This window comes from Phocoena phocoena, chromosome 1, assembly GCF_963924675.1.
Source record: "Phocoena phocoena chromosome 1, mPhoPho1.1, whole genome shotgun sequence".
In the NCBI taxonomy this organism is placed as follows: domain Eukaryota; kingdom Metazoa; phylum Chordata; class Mammalia; order Artiodactyla; family Phocoenidae; genus Phocoena; species Phocoena phocoena.
Genome location: NC_089219.1, coordinates 62,353,780 through 62,379,170, shown reverse-complemented (window position 1 = coordinate 62,379,170; position 25,391 = coordinate 62,353,780). Strand labels below are relative to the sequence as shown.

Here is a 25,391-nt window from a genome sequence, read left to right as displayed (position 1 = left end):
CCCTTGAGTTTTTTTCACATGTCCAGAAATTTAGGAAAGAAAATACCATTATGTGAGTGGTTTCCATTTGTATTTTCTGAGACAAATAAGAGTTTGTTCTACTTTCAGTGCATCAAACCTAGAATTTGGCCTATGTAATTTTTATAGTTAAATGAACAGCCGGTAAAAACAACTTTGTAGACAGTGGGCATTCCTGTTTGTTCCAAATGATATATTCCATTTTGGAACCATAGAGGAAATCCAGAGATTCATGTGTGTGTTTTAATTTAGAATAATCAGGAACAAAAGCTCTAAAATACAGTGGGAGTAGGGTGAATGCCAGTGCTACCTCTTCTACTAAACCTGCTCTGACCTAGTCCCACCCTTTTCTGTGTCCAGAAGAATTTGATTTCTTCTCTTTTATAAAACATTTGCACAATATCTTATTTCAATTCCTCATATTATTCAAACTACATTTTTTTAAAGCACCAACTATGTAACAGACATTGTGCTCATTACTGGTCATCATAGTGAATAAGTCAACCGGGGTCCTTTACAGTTTAGCAGGGGTGATACAATTAAGCAAGGGATTTTGCAGTGCAGGGTAATAAAGCAAGGTAGTTAACATGCTGGGGGAAATGCAAGCTTTAGGAAAGGTCCATTAAAGCTGTCTAGGGGCTTGGAGCAGAGATTTCACAGAGGGCTTTCCAAAGAAATGACATCTAAGGTGAGGTATTTAGGTCTTGTCACCTGGAACATTTCAGTTAATCTTCCCAAAATAGCTTCTTTAAGTACATGTTACTATCCTCATTTTAAAGAATCAAATGTGAAGGCTTAGAAAAATTAAGTAATGCCCAAATTCCTAGGGCTAGTTAGTGTCAATAAGAATTGTGATTCAACTCCATGTTGTTCTGAATTCAAGGTAAAACTATCTTGGAGAAACCATATCAGTATTTTTCCCAGATTTCAATTCATTTGTTTTTAGAGAACATTATAATGATGGTTTTCTTTTTTACTCTTCATGTTTGCTTTTTATAGTGACTCAAGGAAGTAGTGACAAATATCACAGAATTCTGACCTTGGGAGATGATTCAGTCACGGAGATAGGAAAATATGCAGCAGTTTAGTAAGGAGAGATCTAGTCAGAAAGTCATGGCTGAAATTTCAGCTTTTCCTAAATCACAGTGGAATTTTACATCCCTTGGAGGCATATGCTTTCCTGAGCCAGCCAGGCACTGAGATATGACAGGTCCAGCTGTCCACTAGATACTACTACTGGATGGATCCTCTAGCAAGAGAAGCATTAATATTTAGAGAGATTCTGGTACTTTCTGTAAGAAAGAGCTCAGATGAAATTAATATAAATTATATGTTGGTTACATATTCAGATTTTGCCATTGTTTACTATTCTTGTAATTATAAGTATTCATTTTTACTTCTTGTGCATTTTTACACTGAATGTGTCTCTCCTCCCTTCTCTCACAACACACACACACAACTCTTGAAGCACACACATACCTCTTGAAGCAACAAAGGTTTAACAATAATGAAAGAATTGATCACAGAGAAAAGTATATTTTAGATTTCTGGAAAAGAAAAGAAACCCAAAAGACTACCAACACGTATATTTAAAATACACAGGTATTAGCTAAAAATTTTCAAGTGTATTTTAATATTGAGTAAACAAAAAAGAATAATTAAGCTCTGGACATTTAGCAAAATTAAGATATTATTACCAGCAGTTTTAAAAGACTAGCTAAATATTTTTAATTTACTGATGAATAGATGATTATCATGCAGCCTGGCTCAGATTTCCAGCAACATTAACATACACTTTAAACATACACTTGAAATAGAAGGAATTCAGACTTTTAAAGCAATTATTCAACAAGCCCATGTTGTTCATGAAGAATGTCTTTGGGACAGTACAGGCAATATGAAAACTAATATTCTAATAATTCTCACATAGATTCAGTTGTCTATATTCCCTACCCCTAGGTAATAGAAGCTGAATGTTGAAAAGGAGAAAAAATAGAGGCAAATAATGCTGATAGCTTTAAATAAAGAGTTAAATAGCTTAACAGTAGAAAAAGATACAAAACACTGCATTTCAGATATCAAAAATTTTCCAACTGTGGTATAAATGCCCTAAAGATATATGATGACTTTCAAAGGCCTGTGCAGGAACAGATAATTTTTAAAAATTTCTTGACATACATTTTCATGTTTTCTTTCCTAAAATTGACCTGCCTGAGAGTGTAGGTCTGTGGTTGAATTGCTTCCAGGCCCTGCCAGATAACAAAAATCTTGAAGCCCTTACAGATCCAAATATCTCACATTTAAGTCCATGTGGGAGAAAGCAAGTGGTTTAGTTGAATTTAAAAAGTAGAAATGACAAAGAAATTTCCAGTTTGATTCCTGAGTAAGGCCATTTGAACAGAGCTTGTCTTAAACTAACTTTTCAAATATGTAACTCCTCTTCCTTTTTACATTCTCTGCCTCATTTATCCATCCTGAATTCATGCATGCACCATTTTTAATGTAGAGATAATAAGACCTACCTACCTCTCAAAATGCTTTTGTGAGTGTTAAATGAGATCATATATGAAAGTATTTTCCATACCACTTAACCCATAGTCAGCATTCAGCAAATGGAATTTCTTATTATTATCAAGACAAGACAATCATAATTAGACTTTAGTAATAGGCCAAAAATGTCAGTACGTTGCACAAAGACTTTCCTACTTTCTTTAGTCAATATATAGGCTTTCTTTCACTCTATCCATGCCTATTTTACTTAATAAATGTTAATTCATATATTGAGTGATTTGCAAATAATGTATTAAAACACCCTAAAAGTAAAAATTCCTTGGCATTGCCTCTTCTAAACATGGTCAGACAGGCTAAAATGGAAGCTTGACTTAAATGAGACAATGAAGAGAAAAAGATAAAGCAATTTGTAGTATTATAGAAAAGCATGGTTTGATTATCAGTTAAAATGAGTGATTTCAATGTCTGGAATTTAGAGATTAATCCCAAACCAAATTTTGATTATTTCTTAGGCATTTAATATGTTGGGTTTTATATACGTATATATACACATACATGTATATATGTATATATATACATATTATATATATATGTTTTAAAAAATACAGACACTATAAATTTTGCATTAAAAATAAGACTTAAAGGTATGAATTAATACCATTGCCTGATCACATTAAAGTTCACTTCTTTCATTAATTAGGTATAGAATGTATGAAAAAGCAATAAAAAAATTTTTTTAAAGCTTTATTATTTTCAGTGTTCTTTTCTGTTTTACAATATCAAAAATACGTATGTTTGAGAATTTGCTGTTATAATTACATGGTAGCTCATAACTTTCAATATCTTATCCAAGACATTTTTAATATAGCTTTATTATTACAAAGATGTACTAGAGTAAAATGTATAGAAAATCAATTTCTTTCTCTTACAAAATAAGAAATCAACGTTATTTGGGTTTTTTTGTTTGTTTTTTCTGTTTTTTTGTGTGTGTGTGTGCTACCATGTAAAAAGTAAAATGTACTGGGCTTCCCTGGTGGTGCAGTAGTTGAGAATCTGCCTGCCAATGCAGGGTACATGGGTTGGAGCCCTGGTCTGGGAAGATCCCACATACCGCAGAGCAACTGGGCCTGTGAGCCACAATTACTGAGCCTGCACGTCTGGAGCCTTTGCTCCGCAACAAGAGAGGCTGTAATAGAGAGAGGCCCACGTACCGCGGTGGCCCCGTTTGCCACAACTAGAGAAAGCCCTTGCACAGAAACGAAGACCCAACACAGCCATAAATTAATAAATTAAAAAAAAAAAAGTAAAATGTGCCCAACATGGCATATTTCCCATTCTAAAAATAAATGTACATGTGTCATTAATATTACTTACATACTTATGCCTGGAGGTTTAATGAAGTTATGTTATAATAAGGTTATTATGATGCATTACAAATTTCAATAAGCAAGTCATAAGTTACATAACCTCTCTGTACCTCACTTCCTTCGCTGTAAAATCAGCAAAATGATAACTTGACAGTACCTATCACAAAGGGTTATTGTGAAGATTGAATGAGAAATAGATATCATGTGCTTAGAACAGATAGTTACTGGCAGATAGTAATGTTAGTATATATATATTATCTACAAAATAGTATTGAACTGTTACCTGCAGAAGTGCATTTCTCACTTAGAAATCTCTTTAAATATATTTTGAAATATAATTTTCACCATCTATAAGTGTGAGTGCTTCATTAAATAAGTTCATTAGACAAATTGATGATTCTTTGAAAATCCACAATTTGAAATCCAAATTATGGATTTCCCTTGACAAAGTCATGCACGCCCTACACTTGCCAAAATAGAAAGATAATAGGAAGCATTTCACCCATAATATTATATATAAAGATATTATTGTCTAGTAAATACTACATGTTATGTAATATACATGTATACATGTATGTTTATAATTATCTGTATCCATATTCATATCTATACCCATATTAATATCTATTATATTATCCAAGGAATAACTGGCATGAAAGACATTAAGAAGAGAACAACCTTAAAAACAAAGGCAAGTGGGTGAGGAAATAGAATTTGTTCTGTTCTATTTAATCTCTACTTTACTTTTCTTACCTCATATTGGCCTTGAAACCAGGATATCAAAGCTCTCTTTGTATGCAGAATTAGCATGGAGGTTGTATGATGTTCTGAATTTTTTAATTTTTTCTGTGTGCTTTTGAAAGTTCTTCTGTCAAATTTAGAACTTTGTGATATGATGAAAAGACAGCTGTGAAGGTAGCTGGCCAATCCCTTCATAGGTAGATCATTTTTACATGGTTTAGCTTTGATTCCAAGGGAAATTGTACTTTTCTTCTCTTATTAGTTAGTACCTTTAATAGGGGCTTTCATTAATCAACACGTCTTGAGAAAAGCTGGTCTTTCTCCATCGAGTGGAATAAATCCTGCTGTGTGGGGTAATGGTAATGGCGCTAAGGCTTATGTTTTTGAAATGTGTTACAGGGAATTTAGAGATATGAAAGGAAAAAATCATTCTTCAGCAGCCACAGACTTAATTTCTTAATCGAGTTTAAGAAATAATAAATAACCAAATATGCTAATTTCCACTAAGCTCTCTGATGTCCATCTTTCAGATTTAATCACCACAGGAGATAGTGTCACAGAGAGAGTCTGTTAGAATTACTCCAACATCATTTTGTTCAACTAGCACCTCACCAAGTGGGACTTTATACCCTCAAAATAAGGACCTGCCTGATACGTACAAATGTCATTTATAAAGGAGCTCCTTAAAAGATTTCAGAAGCAGCAGTGCCAGTCTTATTAGAAAAGCATTAACTATCTTAAGCCTGGGTTTAAATAAATAACAATCTTGAACAAAATAAAGTATTAAAGCTATTTTCTATACATTTTCCAACAACCAGATGTTTGGAACTATGTTACACAACATCCAGATGATTGAAAATTTAAGTGTTTGTCATGATATTTGTCTTGGTGTTAGTACAGCTTATGCTGAGGAGTGTATTTTTGGAACTGCTTCAGTCATCTCCCTATAAAGTAGGTTATCTAGAAGATTTTTTTAAGTGGGGGGAAAAAACTTTCAAAAAAAGCTGTGCCATACTCAATTAAAGGATATATTCATTATTAAACATTTTATTCAGATTATTTCATTATCTAGACTTCAAAGGGATCCTAACATCACTAGCTGTTAAAACGTTCTATTTGGAAGTCCAGAGATGAAAAATGATCCAAGTTTTTGACCCGAGAACTATTGCTTCATCCTACTCTCATCAGTGATCTGATCATCTTTGCTTTACCAACCTCTCTTTCACACATTAATTTCTCCATCCTAAACAGGAGAACCCCTCACCTTTGCTACTGTGTAACTTTGCTACTGTGTAATATATTATGCAGACCTCTTGGGGAGGAGAGTTCCAGGCAGAAGAAGCAGTAAGAAATACCAACTTCCTAGGGCAAGAGCAAGTGTGATTTGTTGGAAGCACAGCTGGAGGCCCAAAGTCTAGAGCAGAGTAAATGGGAAAGAGTGGGAACTGACAAGGTCAGAGAAGCATCAAGGGGCCAGATTACATAGGACGATTGGTCACTATAGGGATTAAGAATTTTTCTTATGAGTGAAATAGGAAGGCTTAGAGTTGTCGATGATCTGATTTAAACTCTAAAGTTCATTCTGTTTATTGTGGGGAGAACGAGGTCAAGGGCAGAAGCCAGAGACCCTCAGACAATTATAATAATCCATTATAACAGCAATTTAATTACTGTATTTTTACTTCCTGTTCTTTATGATGGTTAGTCATGAATATAATTTATCATCCTTGCTAAATTATAAATTCTGTGTGCGCAAGGATTCCAACAGATTATATCTTTACACATTAGTGTTCTTCAACTAAAAAAAGAAGTTTGATACCCAAAGAGTACAAGATGAAATTCTCACCGCTTCTGTCCTTTTCCCACCCTCCTGCTCCCCTCTATCATACCCTAAATACTTTCCTTCTTTCCAGAATTTCTTCTTAATACAGCATACACATATCTAGCAGTACCTCTTTGTGTACATGAAAAAAACAAAACCAAAAACAAACTAGGGGGGAAGTGGAGAACAAAGAGGAGGTAGATAGATAGGAGACAAAGTCCTTTTTCTCAAGGAATCGTATGTGTATATGCCTATTTCATATATTTCACATAATCATCTTATAGTTGAGCTTAAAACTACATATAGTATGTATAAGTATCTTATGTTTTTATAAAAATAGAAAGTCATTCCTAGGCCTTGCTATTCACAATTTGTAAAATTCCATATATGGTAATTTGAGTTATTTAGGTTCTACTTCAGTAGTGTAATCTGAGAATTGCTCTACAGAAGTCCAAGGAAATAATACCCCAATTTTCTTCTTTTCCCTGAGTCTCTTTCAAGGGTCTTCCTAATGTATGTCTTGAAAAGCTTTGGGTTGGGACCAATAATAATTATGGAAGATAGTTATCCAAGCTGAGGAGACACAAAGAGCCCCCCCCCTTTTTTTTTCATTTTTCTTAGTGAAGAAGTTAGAATCTCTTCTGTGAAGGTCCCTGGCATGCCAGAACAGAGGAATAGTGCTTATGCTAAGATTACGAGTTAGAACCGATATCAGGTCTATGAAAGCTCTAGTATCTAAATACTAGTTACTCGCTGTGGTCTTCCTGATTACCCCCCCCCCCCAAATAAAGGTAAAGCTGCTGCTGTCTCTAGGGAAAGGGAAATGCCAGGCAGAGTGTTCTAAATCAGACTTTCATGGTAAAATATCCATTAATGATTAATTTTCTGCTTCCTTTAGAATAGGACAGGTTAAGCAGTTGGTCACATTCAGTAAATAAGAAATTACTTGCAGTAATGTCTGCAACATTCTAATCATCTTCCCATTTCTGAAACTATTTTAAAAGTCTTTGATCTGCATTACGGTGAAAATGACATTGAATGTGGAAATAGAAGGCTTGATAATGAATTCAACTTTGCCACCCACTAACAGTGTGGCTTGGGCAAGTCTTTTAACCACAAAATTCCATTTATATTCTAAGGATGAATTGAGCATAGCAATCTATACCTCACAGGGTTGTTATGAGCACCAGATAGGAAAAAGTGTGAAGGCCACAAATGCAGAGGTCACACAATAAACATTTGATGAACCCAGATATTAAATCCAGACAGCAGAATTATCATAATCCTAGTAGTGGTATTTCAGTGTTCTATGCTATACCAGTACACATGTGATCTTGTGAAATGGGAACTATGTCCCCTGTATCTTCTTTCTGCATGTTATTAAGAATGACAATATACTATAATTGTTTAATTATGTCATTAAAGTGGGTTTTATTTTCTTCATTAAATACATCAGGAAAAGCTTTTCAATTAACAATGAACTTTATGACTTCTACTAGTTTGTATTCTGTAGATGCTGAAGCTGACTGCAAATTAGATTCTGCAATGTAGCTTGTTCCTTATTTTTTCACCCACTGAATAGTTTGATACAGTTGGCAGCAGCCTACCCTGTTGCTTTCAGCTTGCAATTTTGTAGCAATCTCAAAACACTGTGTTCAATCCCCCAAGGTGTTCTGTAGAAATGCTGTCAAACTATTTCGATGTATGTGTATTTTCATTCTGTAGCTGTGCTTTGTACTCATTTAAGAGAACCAGTCTTTAATTTGTATCAGAACGTTTTCAGGTTGAAACTTAGAATGCCAGTCCTCAGGAAAATCACTGATATATGACCACAGCCTTCTGTTCTAAATCTTGATATGACTGACTCCTATTAGATACAAAGCTATATTTTTAAATTTTGTTATAGAATACAACTCTGAATAAATGGCTTCAAATTTGGCCTTAAAATCTAATAGTAGTCATCATGCTTGCTATTATCATCTAGCTCTAGTTTACCTTTCCAATTTTGTCTCTCATCCCTCCTACCTTATATCCCATGCTTCTCTGTACTTCCTTAAAATGCCTGGCTGTCTCTCTCACCTTTCCTGGGAGTTATCTGCATATAGCACCTCTGTCTAGAACACCACATCTTCCACTCTTCATCTCTTTATCTCAGGCATTTTTCTATTCTAGAAAGCCTTTTTCTGTACTCACAACAACCTTTCTAAGTCAAGTAACCCTCGTTTGTCTCTCATGTACCTTGTGCCTGATTTCATAAAAATATTCTTCTTTCTGTATAGTATTAATTGGTTGGCTTAATTAGATTGTCCTCCTTAGTAGACTAAAAGTTTTGGAGAGCAAAGGCAATACCCTTTGAATCCATGAATAGTAGATGCTCCATACGTGTTTTTGTTGGATAAATGAATGCTTTCTGGAAAAACTATTGGTCAGTTTATTGAAAAGACAGCAAGAATTTGCTACTAAAAGTATTAGATTACCCTCGCTACATTTAATTACAACAGCAATATTATCAGTGAAATGCAGTTCATAGTTTCAGTGTACGGGTCTACTGCTCTGCAAATGCAGGTAATTTTAAGAATAAACATGTATATGGTGCCATTCTGTGCTTTATGTATCTGGCACATTATATTCAGAATTGGATTGCGTTAAACCAGGCTAGCTCATGAACCTATTCTACTTCTTATAATTTCAAAGAAAGAAGTGTGTTTTAATGTTGAAACTGTTATTTGAACTAATTTAACCTTATTTAAATTTACTTGTCATCCAGACAGAATAAAAAAGGATTTTGACTAGCTTTGAATTAAAATACACACACACATACACACACACACACACACACACACACACACACACACTTGAAAAACAAAACTAAACCAAACTGTAGGAAGGTATTGTTTCATATTTGCTTTGGGAATGAAAAATGTACCAGTGTGTTCATGTCTCCTCTGTTTATAGCTGATGTTTGCATTTGATGCAGTGCCATAATTCAGCATATGGAAATACACTTAGAACAAAGATAATATTGTCTCTCATTTTCATTTTGATTAATAATGTTCTGTCTCTGGTAATTTGTAGGTGTTATTTGGAAGATGGAGCTTCAAAGGGTGCCTGGCTGAACCGATCAAGTATTATTTTTGCGGGAGGTGATAAGTGGTCAGTGGATCCTCGAGTTTCAATTTCAACATTGAACAAAAGGGACTACAGCCTCCAGATACAGAATGTAGATGTGACAGACGATGGCCCATACACATGTTCTGTTCAGACTCAACATACACCGAGAACAATGCAGGTGCATCTAACTGTGCAAGGTATGCATTTCCATGCCTGCTATGCTTAGAAATGTTCAATATTTAGATATGAAAATGACTGAGAGGTAGCTGACAATGTTGAAAGATATGTTGTCATTGTCTTCAGGGATTTATGTTCCTAGATTCCATTAAGTATAATGGCTTTTATAGGCATACAAATCCCCACTTACTGAGATCAAAAATTATCCATTAACATCACATTATGATTATTTTGTATATGATTCATTTTGTATCTTCCTATGAGTCACCCCTTCAATAAATCTTTGAGAACCCATGGTTGGTACATTAAAATAAATTTTTGATAGCCTATGATGGCTACATTAAAATATTAGAACTTCTTGAAATATGAATAATAACTCTTTAAAAGTAATCCTCAAGCTTTCCAACACTCTGTCTCAATTCAGCTTCTATTTACTTTGATTCAAGTCACAATGAAAAGAAGCAGCCTTCTAGAATTACTTTATTTAAATATAGAATAATTGAAAAAATATGGTTCACAATGCTTTATACTTTGATTTACTTTCAGTAGATCATAAATCATGCTAGCTAACTTACAATCTCCAAATATAAACAGAATCATCCAATTATTTTACTTTTCTTGCATACTAAAATATAAGAGCATATTTATCCTCAACACAAATACGTTTCAAGGAAAATATAATTATAATGCTAGTAGAATAGAAAATGTGTATTTTTGCCCTTTTGCATTATATCCTCATGCTTTATAGATAAACCATGTGTTGGTTGCATAGAAATAGTATATTGTGGAACTCAAAATGACATTGCAGCATTTCTAAGTAAAATTAATAACAAATTATATGATAACGTAGTGCCAGCGAATGCTTGTTTTATTCCTATCAGGAAAGCTGAATTTGCAAGTTAGTTGTATTATTTCTGAGTTTACCCTTCAAAAATCAACAGTAAATATTAATTTAGGTACATGGTTTACATTCAGAAAAGATTGTTATTCTACAACTTTATTAATTGAGCTTTATTTCCTCACATAAAGGTAAAACTGAATTCAAACAAAGCTTCAATTATTAGTAAATATTTTAACTTTGTGATAATGATTAAACTTATTAAACAATTAACTTTAAGAAGGAAAGTATAAACTGAAGAGTAAGGCAGTGAATTTCCTCAGTGGTTTTCCTTATTACAAATCATTGAAGACTTTGGTGATTTTCCTTATTTAAAAGCATATAAGTAAATAATAAAGTTTTCATAAAAGTCCATCTTCATTCAAAGATTATCCAGAGATTCCAGAGGGCAGTTTATCCAGCTTCAAAAAATGACATGAGATTACAAGACACAAACACATTTCTTCAGTTATCCAAGCCTAATTCTGTTCTCTTGTTTAGTTCAGTGCCTTTTGACTTGAGTTTCTAGTTCAAACACTACAAAAAAATTTTATTACATGAGGAAAAGTACACTTTGATGGTAATATATTTGAGTCACTTGAGATAAAGACATTTTGCTTCTTATATGTTTAAACAATACACTTCTGAACACTAAAAATATCCCTCTTTCCTTTTTTCTATTCTCTTTTATTCCCTGTTAGGCCCATATTTTTTAACCAGACCCCAAATACACACACACACACACATATATGTATATATATATATATATATCTATATATGCCCTGTTAATGAAAATGTTAATTTCCATAGAATTTCTTCATAACTTTATATTACATAGGTTGTTTAATACTGTACACAGTTTTAAAACTGTTACATGCCTTACTTTGGCACTCAATTTTGCTGGCCAGTATAAACTTTTGGGCACCATTTTAGGAAGAACATTTTACAAATGCACTTATTGAATTTTTTATCAGTATAATATTTTGTTCCTCTAGAAAAATATAATTTGTGTTACTGTTTTGATGTGTGTGGTTGGGTCAAATTAAAAGCTAATAATTTTACAGTACTTATGAACATAATTACTTATTAGAAGTTGATTGACATGTGGGCATTTTTCCATTTACATTAATAAAGTTCAGGGAACAAATTAATAGGCTTATCAGTCAATTCAAGAACTAAATAAATATCTTAAAAAGTCAAACCCTACTTAAGCTACATTTCCTCTCAATGAACAAAAATAAACTGATGTGCACATTTCTTCAGTCTCTAAATTTGTTAGGTTGTCTGATACTCAGGAGTATTTGGATAATTTTGAAATATATGTTCGTTGCCTAATAATTTGTCAAGCCTTGATTCAACAAGATAAAGAAATTTAGCAAGTGAGAGAAAGCTATTTATTAATCAATGACATTATCAATCAATAATGTCAAACACACATTGGCTGGTAAAAACAAAGCTCGTCTTTAATTGTTGAAACTATGTACTCAAGGGAGCTATTTTTAAAAATTCATTTTAGAAAGGGGATAATCAAAAGGATATCTTGCCCACACAGACTTTGCGCATGGGAAATTTGTTTATGTTATTGATTTCTCAGAGCTATTAATATCAATAAATGGAATAATGGGGGAGAAAAGACACTGGAGTTGGAGTTGGAAAACCTGGATTCCAATCCTGAATTTTCCCTTATGAAATGGGTAATTCTCAACCTCTCTAAACTTTAGTTTTCTCATTTGAAGGAAGAGGATTCAGATCAGAAAATCTTAAGGTCTGTTCTAGTCAAAAGCAAAAAGATAAATGACAGGGGGAAAAAAAATCCACTGTGACTGTTTGATTTTGATTTGAAAGGGAAAAAGTTTTTTAGGTTAAAAAATGAAAAAAAAATTTCATAACACTTGTACTGAGAACCATGCAAACTAATTTTTACACAGTAGCGCCTTCTAGTATTTATTCTGCAAGTGCGCTTTCTTTATCTCCATATTTTTCTTTCACCAACTGAGCTGAACAATGTACGTACTCACAAATTTGAAGAATGTGGTAAATTGGAGTTTTGCTTCAAGGGGGTGGAAACTGGCTGATAGATTTAGTAAGAAAATGAATTCTTCATCACCTGTATATAGCGCTGTTAAATCAAGTTACCTAATTGTCCGGTGTTTCAAATCATGTGGTGTAGCATTTACTAAGAGTCTTTCTTGTTCATGAGTATAAAAATGTATGCAGCTTGAATACTTGTTATGAAGGGAGATCCCTATTACAATATTGTTTTGAAATGAAACATAAAATGTAAATGTTTTCGATTCAAAAATATAACACAATGGTTTCTACTTTAAGTCCATGTCTAGAGTCTAAGTTGTATACAGCACAAAATAGACACCCCAAAATATTGTATAATAACTGAATATACATACAACAGCCTCAGCCAACACCTCAACTGCAGCCTTGTGAGACTGAATAGTTAAGATGTGCCAGGACAGAAACTGAAATAATAAGTGTATATTGTTTTAAGATACACACACATGCACACACACACACACACACATACACAAACACATTCACACACACACAATATATGGAACGTTTATCATTCAATTCGTGCCCTTCCAGGGAGATATACTCTAGGTTTTCTCTAGGCAGGATAGAAGGAGGGATGACTCGCACATAAGCCTATGAGCAAAATAATTTCTCAAGTGTGTTTAACTTGCTGAGTGTGTCCTAATTTCCTCAGGGTATTTTACTTACCTAAAATATTTGTGATAGACGGGGTGCTATGCTTCCCTTTTCAAGGATGGGCTTGTGTTCCTAGCTGCTGTGAGTGCCATCAGCAGACAGCATATAGTGATCAGCCCTTTCAAAGTTAGCCTCAGCTGTAGAGAGGCAAAGCTTAGTTCTGCCTAGAGCAACAACGTCTGATGACTGATTAAAGCCGGGAGTATAAAAGCCTCTCCCTTCCAGCCTGAGGAGGATAACTCTGATGGGCTATTTTGGCTTGAGAGCAGCTGAAGTTATTGAACAGCATCCACTACAGCTCAACTTCTTGCTCTGTTCAATCCTACCTTCTTCTTTTTCCTTCTCCAGCTATTTATCACAAGGCTATTCCCTAATAAATATCCTAACTTTACATTCCATCTCCTTTCAACTCAAAGATCCCTAACTATGAGCATGTTAGATCCTTGCCTCTGGCTTAGTCATCGTTTAGAGAAAATCTTCGTAAAGTGGAAAGACAACACATTCAAATACCATTCATTATTAACATTGTTTTACATTTGTTGGGAATTTAAAGTGGCTATACCAAAGTATTTAGTACACCAAGGCAATTAGGAGAAATCAGAAGCAAAAGATAAGGTAAGAAGAATAGGATGCAGTCAGATGTAATAGATTATTACATTTTTAAATGTAATATATAATGTATTAAATGTCTAAAATTTTTGCCATGGTTTCTATATATTTTTAGAGCTTGGTAAAAATTTTAGTTCTAAGATTTCTAGCACCCAACACAGAAAGAGAAACAAGAGCAGTTATTCATTCCATGGCCCTGAAGGTTAAAACTTCTATTTCTTAGTGCTCTGGTCCTGTTACTCAGGGAAATAATTTGACCATGAGTCATCTCAGAATATCACTGTGAACTGTAAGGAATATTTCAACAGTAACTGTATGGCATGCACAGAACTCATTCATAGGATTGTTCTTTATAACACCTCTCAATGTAACCCGAAGTGCAGGAAAGTATAAAATTTTTTTTAATCTAAAAATAAATTTAACAAGATGCTAATTCAATAACAGTGAGATTGCTTTTTGATTTTTCCTTAATCTATGAGTAAATTTTAGAGCCTATCCTTCCTGAGTCAAACTTTCACAAATATTATTTCTCTCAGTGGGTCTTTGAATAGGAATTCAGGTACAGATAGTTCAAAATTATACTTACCAATGAGTATCTGGAAAGCAATTATTCTATGTGGCCACAAGTTTAGAGCCATATTCTTTAAAGACCAGCATATCTTAATCAAATGCTAACATCCTTTTTATGAATATTAAAGCCCACACAAGGAACACACTGGCAGAGAAAGACACCACACTTCTGCTCCAAGTTGAGCTGGCTGGCAATAACGCAGCATCACAGGACATGGGCCCACCTTCCTCAAAAGACCCAAAGGGGAGAACAGCTATAATGGTCAAAAAAATATGGCAAAATACCACATCCATTAGAAAACTCAAGTCATTGTTCTTCAACAGTAAATACTTCAAACTTTTCAAAAAGCTACAAAAGGAAACCAAAGAAAAATATTAGCACTAAGAAAAGTTTAACAGAGCTTATAGATGTCAAAATAGGTAATGTCTGAATGCAATAATGGTTTAGGACAAAGCCCTCAGACTGGCTCCCACTCTGTTTTATTCAATCTCTATTTATACCTGTGGGGGAGATTAAGATTTTATACAGGAACCCCAATTTTGGACCTACTTTAAAACACAAAGAAGTGATAAAGACCCACAGCATATATTCTTAATATTTTTAGTTGGGAAACAAATAATAAACCACTCAAAATAAAAATGGTTCCTTAACATAATTATGTTTCATTATCCCAGCCAAAGAACTTTTAGCTTTAAGGGATGTAACTTCATAGTATACTTATCAATAGTTGTAAAACATATTATATTAAAAATTATTATTTTAATTTACATAAAATTGACATATAACATTATGTTAGTTTTAGGAATGCAACATAATGATTCCATATTTGTATATATTGTAAATGATCGCCGCAGTAAGCCTAGTCAGCATCGGTTGCCATACATAGTTACAAATTTTCTTTTTCCTTGTGAGAAAAATTTTAAGATCTACTCTCTTAGCAACTTTCAAATAGGCAATCCAGTATTATTAACTGTAATCACTGTTGATTTGCAACCTTGGGAGTTCCTCTGGTGAAATCCCAAACTGTGTCACTGTACACAGAGGGCGAGGAGAGACCTAAGAAAGAGGCAGACCATTTCAGATTAGTAGGTGGCAGGTTTAAGAAACAAGGAAGCTTATATATGAGGCTTGTCGAGTAGACCTTCAAACCGACCCGCTAGAATCTTAAAAGTTTATATATAGAGGCCTTAACAGGGTTCAGTCATGTATTCAGTTCAGATGGTCCTAACAACACGTTGCTCTCTCAAGGCTGCATCATTTCAGGCTCCTAGAGTGGAAACGGTGGGCGGAACATACAGGATGGGGGGGTTGGGGGGGGAGCAGTGGGAGAGGAGCCTCAGATTGCCTGAGTCCAGCCCAAGGGTCAACCTGTTGTCATGTCCTTTCCATGACCTCATCCAGCAGTCACCATGCGGTACATTATATCCCCATGACTTATTTACTTTAAGCTGGAAGTTTATACTTTTTTTTTTTTTTTTTTTTTGTGCGGTATGCGGGCCTCCCACTGCTGTGGCCTCTCCCGTTGCGGAGCACAGGCTCCGGAAGTGCAGGTTCAGCAGCCATGGCTCACGGGCCCAGCCACTCCGCGGCATGTGGGATCCTCCCGGACCGGGCCATGAACCCATGTCCCCTGCATCGGCAGGCGGACCCTCAACCACTGCGCCACCAGGGAAGCCCGAAAGTTTACACTTTTTGATCCCTTCACCTATTTTACCTTTCTTCTCTCCCAGCCACCAATCTGTTCTCTGAATTTATGAGCTCATTTTTGTTGTTGTTGTTTTTAGGGGAAAAAAATCACCAAAAATGAACTTAGTTTTTGTACAGGATCCATCTCTCTATTTCATTAACTTGATAACAGAGATAAATTTCTAAGATCACCTTATATATGATGATTAAATATATATTATCTGCTTATAAGAAAATATTAATCCTTTACTCTCTAAAATTAGGTAACAAGTGATATCAAATCATTGACATCAAAGTTACATGGGTAGGGGTGTACATACCCTTTGTCATTCCCTCTTCAGGGAATTCCTACCTATTCTACCATAAATCATTTTTTGCTTACCCCAATTCACATTATGGAAAAGATCCTGTGGGTGGCAACATTCACTGAGTCTGTGCAGACTAATCAGTACCTGAATATAACAATCACTGGTTCAAAGACCAGTTAAGTAGGAGAAATGGTATAAATAAGGTTGTATTAGTTCTTGCAGATTCTTCCCACAGTGATGTACTAGTAACAGTGGAACCTTACCTAACCTCCCCCCCCCCATTTTTCTATTTATGTTGGTCTGAAATATACAGACTTGTACATTTGTAATTTTGGAAGAAAATAATTTTTAAGCTTTTTGGAGCATATCCCCCATTAGTTAATAGGACTGTCATTGTATTCCCCAGATAGTTTATCCAATGGAAACATTTAATCTGTTAATATATATGAGATAATAGTATTGACGTCCAGAAAGATAATGGTTTGGTATCTAAACAGTTTAGAAAAATTATGCCTAATTTGTGAAATTTGGAAAAAATAAATCCTTCAGGTGTCATTTGTGATCTAGACTTCAGCAAAATTATTCACTCAAACATACCTTCACAGAAAAATTCAGGTCCACTCATCTGAACTTAATATGAGCTAGGCCTTTTTGGCAGTAAAATAATGCCTAAACCTTTAAAATTAATGTATTTTTCAGGTGGACTATTTCATTTTTCATTTCAGATGTTCCAGTCTGACTAGAAATGCTATAGGTACATGGCATTGCATATCAGGCCAGCTTCTTGGAAAGCATTATCTCACTTTTATTTGTGCGTGTATTGATATTGATTAGGTTATTGGTGTAGCTATTAGGGTTCATAAGAAATAAAGTTAATTGAACTAATTTTTAGTGAACTTCTCTTTTGAATATTGGTACTTCTTACAGAATGAACATTTTCTTCTCTTCTAAATATTCTTTTTCTTTTTTTTTTTCTTTTATAGTCTTTAGAAAAGATTACTGGCCATTACTTTTCTGCAATTGAGATAAAAGCATTAGCAGAAAGAGAAGGTAGATTTCATTAAATAGTATTTTTCTTTGAAAAAGATTTTTTCTGTTAAGTGTAGTGATCATATATTCCTAACCAAAACTTAGTATATGAAGTTATATATATATATATATATATATATATATATATATAGTTTAATACAAGAGATGTATTAGAACAGTATTGTAGATCAAAACTGCAAAATCCAAAATACTGCCTACTGTACACAGAGGGGATTAATAAGTTGGTGATATTTTCTTAAAAACTTTCAATATGCTGCCCTTTGTGAATGAGAGATGGGAAAGTGCAAGAAAAAATAATATTTATAGAAATTGCATACTGTTGAATTCCATCTGAACCACCCATTTTTCCTATAGAAGGAATTTCATGAAAACTACTGCTGAACTTTGTGAATTGGTAACAACAAGAGGAACAGTGTTAAAATTTGAATAAGCATCTTTTTTACTAGTGAATTGTGCCAGCAAGGAAGGTTGTACTGTAGTACATCTGTTCTACACATGACTTGGATCATTTTTTGAGGGGTAGCAGAAGAGGGACAAGGAAATCTCAAAAAATTGTATAGTTTGTGGTCAGTGTTGCTGAGGAGCAACTCTGCTTTCCTTTGTCCTTCTCATAAAGGTTTAAGTTTTGAATCATATTGGCAAGTATTAAGTAAAAGGATACCTGAGAATGGGATGTATAAGAAAAGGAACAATATTTATTGCTCATTTTGAGACTGAGTAAATCAGTATTTCTGGTTTGGGTAACATAGTGTTAAAAATGCAATTTGAAAGTATTTTAAAATAGTTAACCCTTTAAGCAAGATATGCTGCCCTTTAAAAGTCCCTTCAATGATTGATGTGTATTCATTCTGGTTCTTGAAGCACATAGTTTGATAAGTATCTCAAGGCTCAGACTGATCATATTTTTATTTTCTTGGTAATTCTGTTTTGGGTTTGTGTGTTGTATTTCAGAACAGTTATATTTGTTGCCTATCTTAGAGTATCTTTATTTTTTCCTAAAAAAAACAAAGAAAACAACTGTGTAAGTAATACCTGTCAAATCCCAGTGCAATGTACACCATCAGTATGAAAATCTCTCTATAAATAAAAGATTACCAAGCTTTAGCTGGTCCACTTATTTTGAGAAACCTTGCAAATAAAATCAAGTCTGGTGAAATAATTTGTCTTCTCCTAGGAAATCATTACAATAGGATTTGATCTATGAAATAATTTTACTGTTTTCTTCTCCAAATTATGTGTACAATTACTACCAAGACAATTAGGATTTTGCCATTTTCATTAACTAAATTCTGAATGACATACCCCTTGTAACCTTTATGTAGGATAAAGATAAAATTTAGCAGAGGAGAAAATTTGAATCTGCTAATGAGATTATCTTATGATTTGTAGCAGAACAATAAGAATTAATTATGTTTAGTGCCAAGAGGAAAATGGGCACAATTAAGACTAGTGACAAAGTTCAGTCTTCAGAATCAGAGTCACTCTATGTCCAGACACCTCTGTGCCCCATACCACCTCCCTCCCATTCCTTCGGCATTCCTTTAGTGATCTAGTAAGAGCAGTAGAGAGACACAGGAAAGGTGGATCGTGCACCTGCACTAAGCTGTCAGAGCTTGCTAACCCACATTAGTAGGTTTGAATCTAGACCAATGGTTCTTAAACATTTTGTGTTCATTAACCTATTTGAAAATCTGATGAAACCTGCAGACCTGGTCTATAGAAAGTATACATACCCTCTACATTTTACAAACTTCTTTATGTGAGCAGAATGCTCATGGACCCCCCAAATTTATCCATGGACTATAATTAGAACCTCAGTTTACTCCTTGAGGGTGCGGACTGGGTCTTAATCCCTTTTGACTCCCAAACATCTAAGACAGTGCCTGACAAATATTAGGGACTCAATAGAGACTTATGTACTTCTTTCTACCTGGCTTCATGCCAATCACTTTGCTTAAGCTGTGACTTAATGTATTGATGCTATCTTTAGGGCATAACACCAAGAATGCTGACATAACAGGAAAAATTTTAAATTAAAAGGATTAGTTAGGCATTCATGACTTAAGTTGCTTATTTTTATTCCAGGTCATAGCACCCTTATCCTCTGCTAATCCCCATGTTTTCACAAATGCAGAATAGTGATTGCATATTGTAGTGAAAAAATAATAAATGGGATACCAGCATTTTGCAAAAAAAATATATATTTTCTCCTAGCAATGTTATTTTGAGAATAAAAATATACTTTATATGGGACAGAGTTACTACAAAGATTATAGGCAAGTGTTCCTAATGCCAAACCCAGGTAAGGGGCTAACATTTTAAAAGGGCCAAGAATAACACAATTAGAATTTCCTCTCAGGTATTCCACTTATTCTTTCAGATATTGATTTGAGTAAGTGGGTGTGAGGATGTGTTTTAAAACGGTATGTTGAAGACTTGAGGGAGGAGAGATTTCAGAGCTATTTGTCAGTGCAAAGTTAACACATGTATATTGTTTTCATCTACTTAGGACCCTACCTTGTAAAAGGTAGTCTGTTTTAAAAAGACATCTAGGGGGCTTCCCTGGTGGCGCAGTGGTTGAGAGTCCACCTGCCGATGCAGGGGACACGGGTTCGTGCCCCGGTCCGCGAAGATCCCACATGACGCGGAGCGGTTGGGTCCGTGAGCCATGGCCGCTGAGCCTGCGCGTCCGGAGCCTGTGCTCCACAACAGGAGAGGCCACAACAGTGAGAGGACCGCATACTGAAAGACATCTAGGATTAACTCAGTTTAATTTTTTAAAAATGCTTGTGCAGTCCCACTTTAATTCAATACCCCACTTTAATTTAATACCTACTATGTACAAATAACTTTGCTAAAAATTGCACATGTATTCTTCTTTGTGGTAAGCAAAATAGTGGTCCCCAAAGATGACCATGTCTCAAAGGGGAATTAAGATTGCAAATCAGCTGATCTTAAAATAAGGATATTATTTTAGATTATCCAGATGGGTCCAATGAAATCACGAAAGTGCTTAAAAGTGAAAGAGTGAGGCAGAAGAAGAGAATCAAAGGGAGACATGACTGTGGAAGTGGATCACAGTGATGGAATGTGAGAAGTACTCAAGCCACCACTGCTGGCTTTAAAGATAGAGGAAGGGGATAATGAGCAAGGGAATATGGGGACCCTCTAGAAGCTGGAAAAGTTAAGGAAGTGGATTATCCACTAGAGACTCCAGAAGAAAACACAGCTCTGCCAACACTTCAATTTTCACTAAGAGACACTTATTTTGGACATCTAACCTATAGAATTATAAGATAAATTTGTGTTGTTTTAAGCCACTCTTTGTGGTAATTTGTTATGGCAGCAAATAGGAAACTAATACACACACGCACACACACACTCTCTCTCTCTCTCTCTCTCTCTCTCTCTCTCAAAAATGTAAAATACTTTCATACCTATCTAGAACAGGGTAGAACAGGGTTTCCCAACCTTGGCACTATTGACATTTTGGATCATATGAGTGTGTGTGTGTGTGTGTGTGTGTGTGTGTGTGTGTATGAGGTGGAGGGAAAGAAAATTTCTGTATATTGTGAAATATTTAAGAGCATCCCCGGCTACTATATATCGAATATTTGTGACCCCCCCCCAAATTCATATATTGAAACCTAATGCCCAAAGTTATGATATTAGGACATGGGGCCTTGGGGAAGTGCTTAGGTCACAAGGATGGAGCCCTCAAGAATGGAATTAGTGTTCGTATGAGAGAGATCCCAAAGAGATCCCTCCCCCTTTCTACCATGTGAGGTGACAGTGAAGAGACAGCCATCTAAGAAATGAGCTCTCACCAGACACCAAATCTGCCGGTGTCATGAATTTGGACTTCCCAGCCTACAGAACTGTAAGAAATGAATATTTGCTGTTTGTAAGCCACCCAGTTTATGATACTTTCTGATGGCAGCCCAAATAGACTTACTACACTGGCCTCAGCACCTAAGACACTAGTAGCATTCTCTGGTTGTGACACACCAAAGTATCTCTAGATGTTAACAAACATCTGCTGGGGTAAAAATCACCCCAGGTTGAAAACCACTGGACTAGTAGAAAAGATAGACACAAGCTTTAATTCTCCACTGTGTGGCAGGTTGTAACAAGTTCCATGAAAGTACAGATCTTATCACTGAAAGCCCTACGCTTAGTGAACACAATAGGGGCTGTCATGTAATTGAGGCTAAAATAAATATTTAATAAGTGATAGAATGAATGAGTGAAGCCCTTTAAGAGTACAAGCCAGCCAATAACCAGACAAAATTCTTCTGAATTTTTTTCTTATTCAGTAATTATTTGGGTTATATCTCCCTTCGAAACTAGTTAAAACCAATGTTCTCCTAAGTAGTCTAGCGTGGCATAGGCGTTGGATTGACCTCAGGTGATATCCAGCTCTTATATTTATAAAATATATGAAGTTGGTTCTAAGTGACACCATCTCTTTAAGACTCAATTTCTTTCACTGAGAAGTGAAAAATAATACCCAACATTCTTGATGACTGTGAAAATTAAAAAAAAATAGATATAAAAGAAATTTCTCAAAGTGTCTGATTCAGAGTAGGTATTCAAAAGATTTTACCTTCTTTTTTTCAGTGAGCTAATAATGTACAGATAGATTCTTTCCTCTTTTTTCCTTTGAATTGGGATGTAATTGAGATTGTTCTCATTGATTTCAAGTGATTTTTATTTAAGAATTAGACAATGAAGTTGATCTGTAAAATATTGGTAAAATTAATTACTCTTCCTTCCTGTGGAGAAAATCCATGTGAAAAGATATAATGAATTTATACCAATGTCAGGGTTTTGAGCTACAGTATTTGGAAAAATATTCTACATTAAGGAAAAAAGGAACAACTACTACCTAATATGAAAGAAAAGATATGGCGGCAGTCATTTTGCCTATTCGATCTCAGAGCCATTCTTTGCAATGCTTTTGCTATGTTTTGTATCATGGGGTTGGCTGAATCCCATGGTTCAGGCTTCTGTGTTTTCTAGCAGCATTCACCCAGTGACAGACACTGGCAAGAGTTGGGACCAAACGGAGAAGTCAGGCTATTTTGCTGTCTCATTGCCCCAGGCCTTTCTCCTCCTTGGCTCCAGCTTCCCTTGGACAGCTCATCCTGCCACTGGCACAGCTCACACCAGGCAGTCCCCTGCTGTAGATCTAGCTCGTGATGAGCAGTCCCCACCTCTGGTATCTGGTAATGATACCTGCCTGTAGGAGTATTAGTGGCTTCTTGTTACAGATCTCTGAATTGCCTCATCTTCATATACTTTGTTGTCTTAGCCCTTTATTACCTGTGTAAATAGTTCCCTGTATTAAGCCCCCTTTGTTTGAAATACTTAGATAGGTTCCTGTTTTCCTGACTGGATCCTGACTGATACAGATTTTTTCTTGTAATGTTAAGTGTTTCCTACTTGTAAGTACTCTTAAGAAGTATGTTTTAAGCTCTACCATCTATATAGGTAACCATTTTATATAATGATAATTACCTCTTTACATTCTGGAAAAATATATATCTATATATAATTCCTGAGTGTAAAAAGCAAATTTAAAATCAAATCGTAAAATTAATTACACATATATTGGGATCTCAGATTTACTAAACTAATTATCAAAAAGTAAGATAAATTAGAGAAAAAAGATAAAAGTATGCATAATTATTAAATGCTGGCATTTATGTGAGCCTTGGGCTTCTCTTTATTAGCTTTTTGGGTGCAATTATCATTAACATTTCAGTTGCATCTTTAATGAATATTAGAACTACACATACACAGTGGCATGAGTGGTAACGGAAGTCTTTTATTATCCACACAGACTGCAACTTTAAGAAAAATACCTTAAGGAGAGGCTGTAGAACTCTGGTTGTGTATTTACCCTGGGAGCTATGAGCTGTCCAGCAATATTCCAGGCCTTGATCTTTACAGCTGCATCTGTGCCTTGTGGGAAAACTAATGAAAAGCAATTTGGGACTCTTTCCCAGTAAACCAGTTACCTGACTTTGGACACTAAGTCTAATGCAACCAATGCACATTCTTTAAGTTTTTGCCTTTGGCCAAGCATTGTTCTAGGAGTTAGGAAAACAAAACAAAGTTCTACAAATAAGAACTAGCTTTTCCCTTCAAGGAACTTACAAACCAGTGGGGCAATACTGACATGAAGTAAATGAGTGCCCTAAAGTTAGATAGGGGCTGGGACAGATGTATACATAGGGTATATATGAAAGAAGTAGTCCTCTTTTTGTGGAGGGACACAGCTAACTTTTGAAGTGAAACGGTTGGTGGGGAGAGGGGCTTGAGGTTTGATTACAAGGCAGGAAATAATGGTTAGCTATGGGAAACTACTTGGAAGTTACTCTTAGTATGCATAATAAATCATTTGGAGCTAAATGAGATGTTACTTCAAGACCCAAGAAGTGCTGAAGAAGCAGTTAGAAGTAGGATGCCACGGTGTCTTGTTCCATAAAGTGAAGTGAGGGTTGGGGGAATGGGTGGTTTGAAAACCAGACCAGCTCTTCAGATTAGGAGAATGGCTCCATTAGACCATTGCCATAAGACATTCTTTAGAAGTGCTGCTGACAAAGAAATGCTCAAATGTGCAGCTCCTGAGAGATCAAGATGCTGCTGGAGGTTGTTTGAGCATGTGAGAAGCAGTGGGACTCTTGGGGAGCAGCTGTAGGAGGCTGTAATTGCTGGGCTTAACTGCTGACTGGAGCTATTCATTGCTGAGAGGAGCAGCTGTCACGAGTTTCAGCAGGGAGCCCTGGGGAGCCATGGCTGGGCACATCCTCAGATTAAGAAGCTGCCACAGGAAGCAGCAGTTATGAGTGTCATCATAGGGAATTTTAGAGTTATCCATCCAGCTCCACCATCTTGGCAGTTGCCAATGGTGGAAACACAGTCTTACATATATAAAGAAATGTTGAAAGATTGACAAGATTGACAAAATATGTTTGAGATTTTGAAATAACAAGTTTCTTCAAACTCTGCCACAGGCTTCCTTGGCTGACATGGTATGACTTTTTGTTGTCGTTTGTTTGTTTATTGAGGAACATTTTTACCCTAGAGAGTAGGTATTATACTGGCCAAAACAAGGTGATACAATTGTAAATTGAGGGATTCTTTAACCTTAGGACCCCTAATACTATGTGTGAAATTTGGTATGTTTTGATATTTTTCCCCTGGGAAGAGTGACTATCATTTTTATCCTGTTCTCAAAGTTCCTGACACTAAAATAGGCTAAGATTTTTTTTTTGCGTTAAGACAGAAAATGTCAGCCAGTGGAGAACTTGGTAACATCTGTCAACAACTTAACCACAAAAGGCACTATTGTTTAGCTGATGAATTTATGCAATCATCATGTTGAACAGTATCTAGCATTACTATGAGGATTCCCTCTTGAAATGTGTGGGGTAATATACCACATTAGGTGCATTAGTGATTGAATTTCATCTTTCTGGCTTAGTATATAGGCTGAGCCATAAAGGCTCAGTAAAATGGGGGAAATAGAAGCGGAATAACAGATTTTAAATTTTTTATTTGGATGGAACAAAATTCTGGTGTAAGGAACTGAGAAAGAAAATCCAGTTGGAAAACTATTATGATGGTGCACACCTGAATGAGCCTCTGAGAACTAGTGTGGATACCATGGAAATGGAAGAAGGGTATGGAGGTAGGATGTTTACCTTGTAAGTGTGACCACTTTGATTTCTAAATTTTAATATATCTAATAATATTTTTGTTTTGCTACAATCTTATAGTGTTGTTGATTTCTGTCAAAATCAGTCCATTT

At 35.2% G+C, this 25,391-nt stretch overlaps 1 protein-coding gene across 1 annotated transcript in view; it reads left to right on the top strand.

Annotated features, from left to right (window-relative positions):
* The window catches only part of NEGR1 (neuronal growth regulator 1), a 922,148-nt gene that overhangs the window by 382,261 nt on the left and 514,496 nt on the right, over positions 1-25,391 (top strand). Inside the window, exon 2 of the mRNA XM_065879003.1 lies at positions 9,535-9,767. Within this exon, the coding sequence (XP_065735075.1) occupies positions 9,535-9,767 (233 nt within the window). The remainder of the gene's footprint in view (positions 1-9,534; positions 9,768-25,391) is intronic.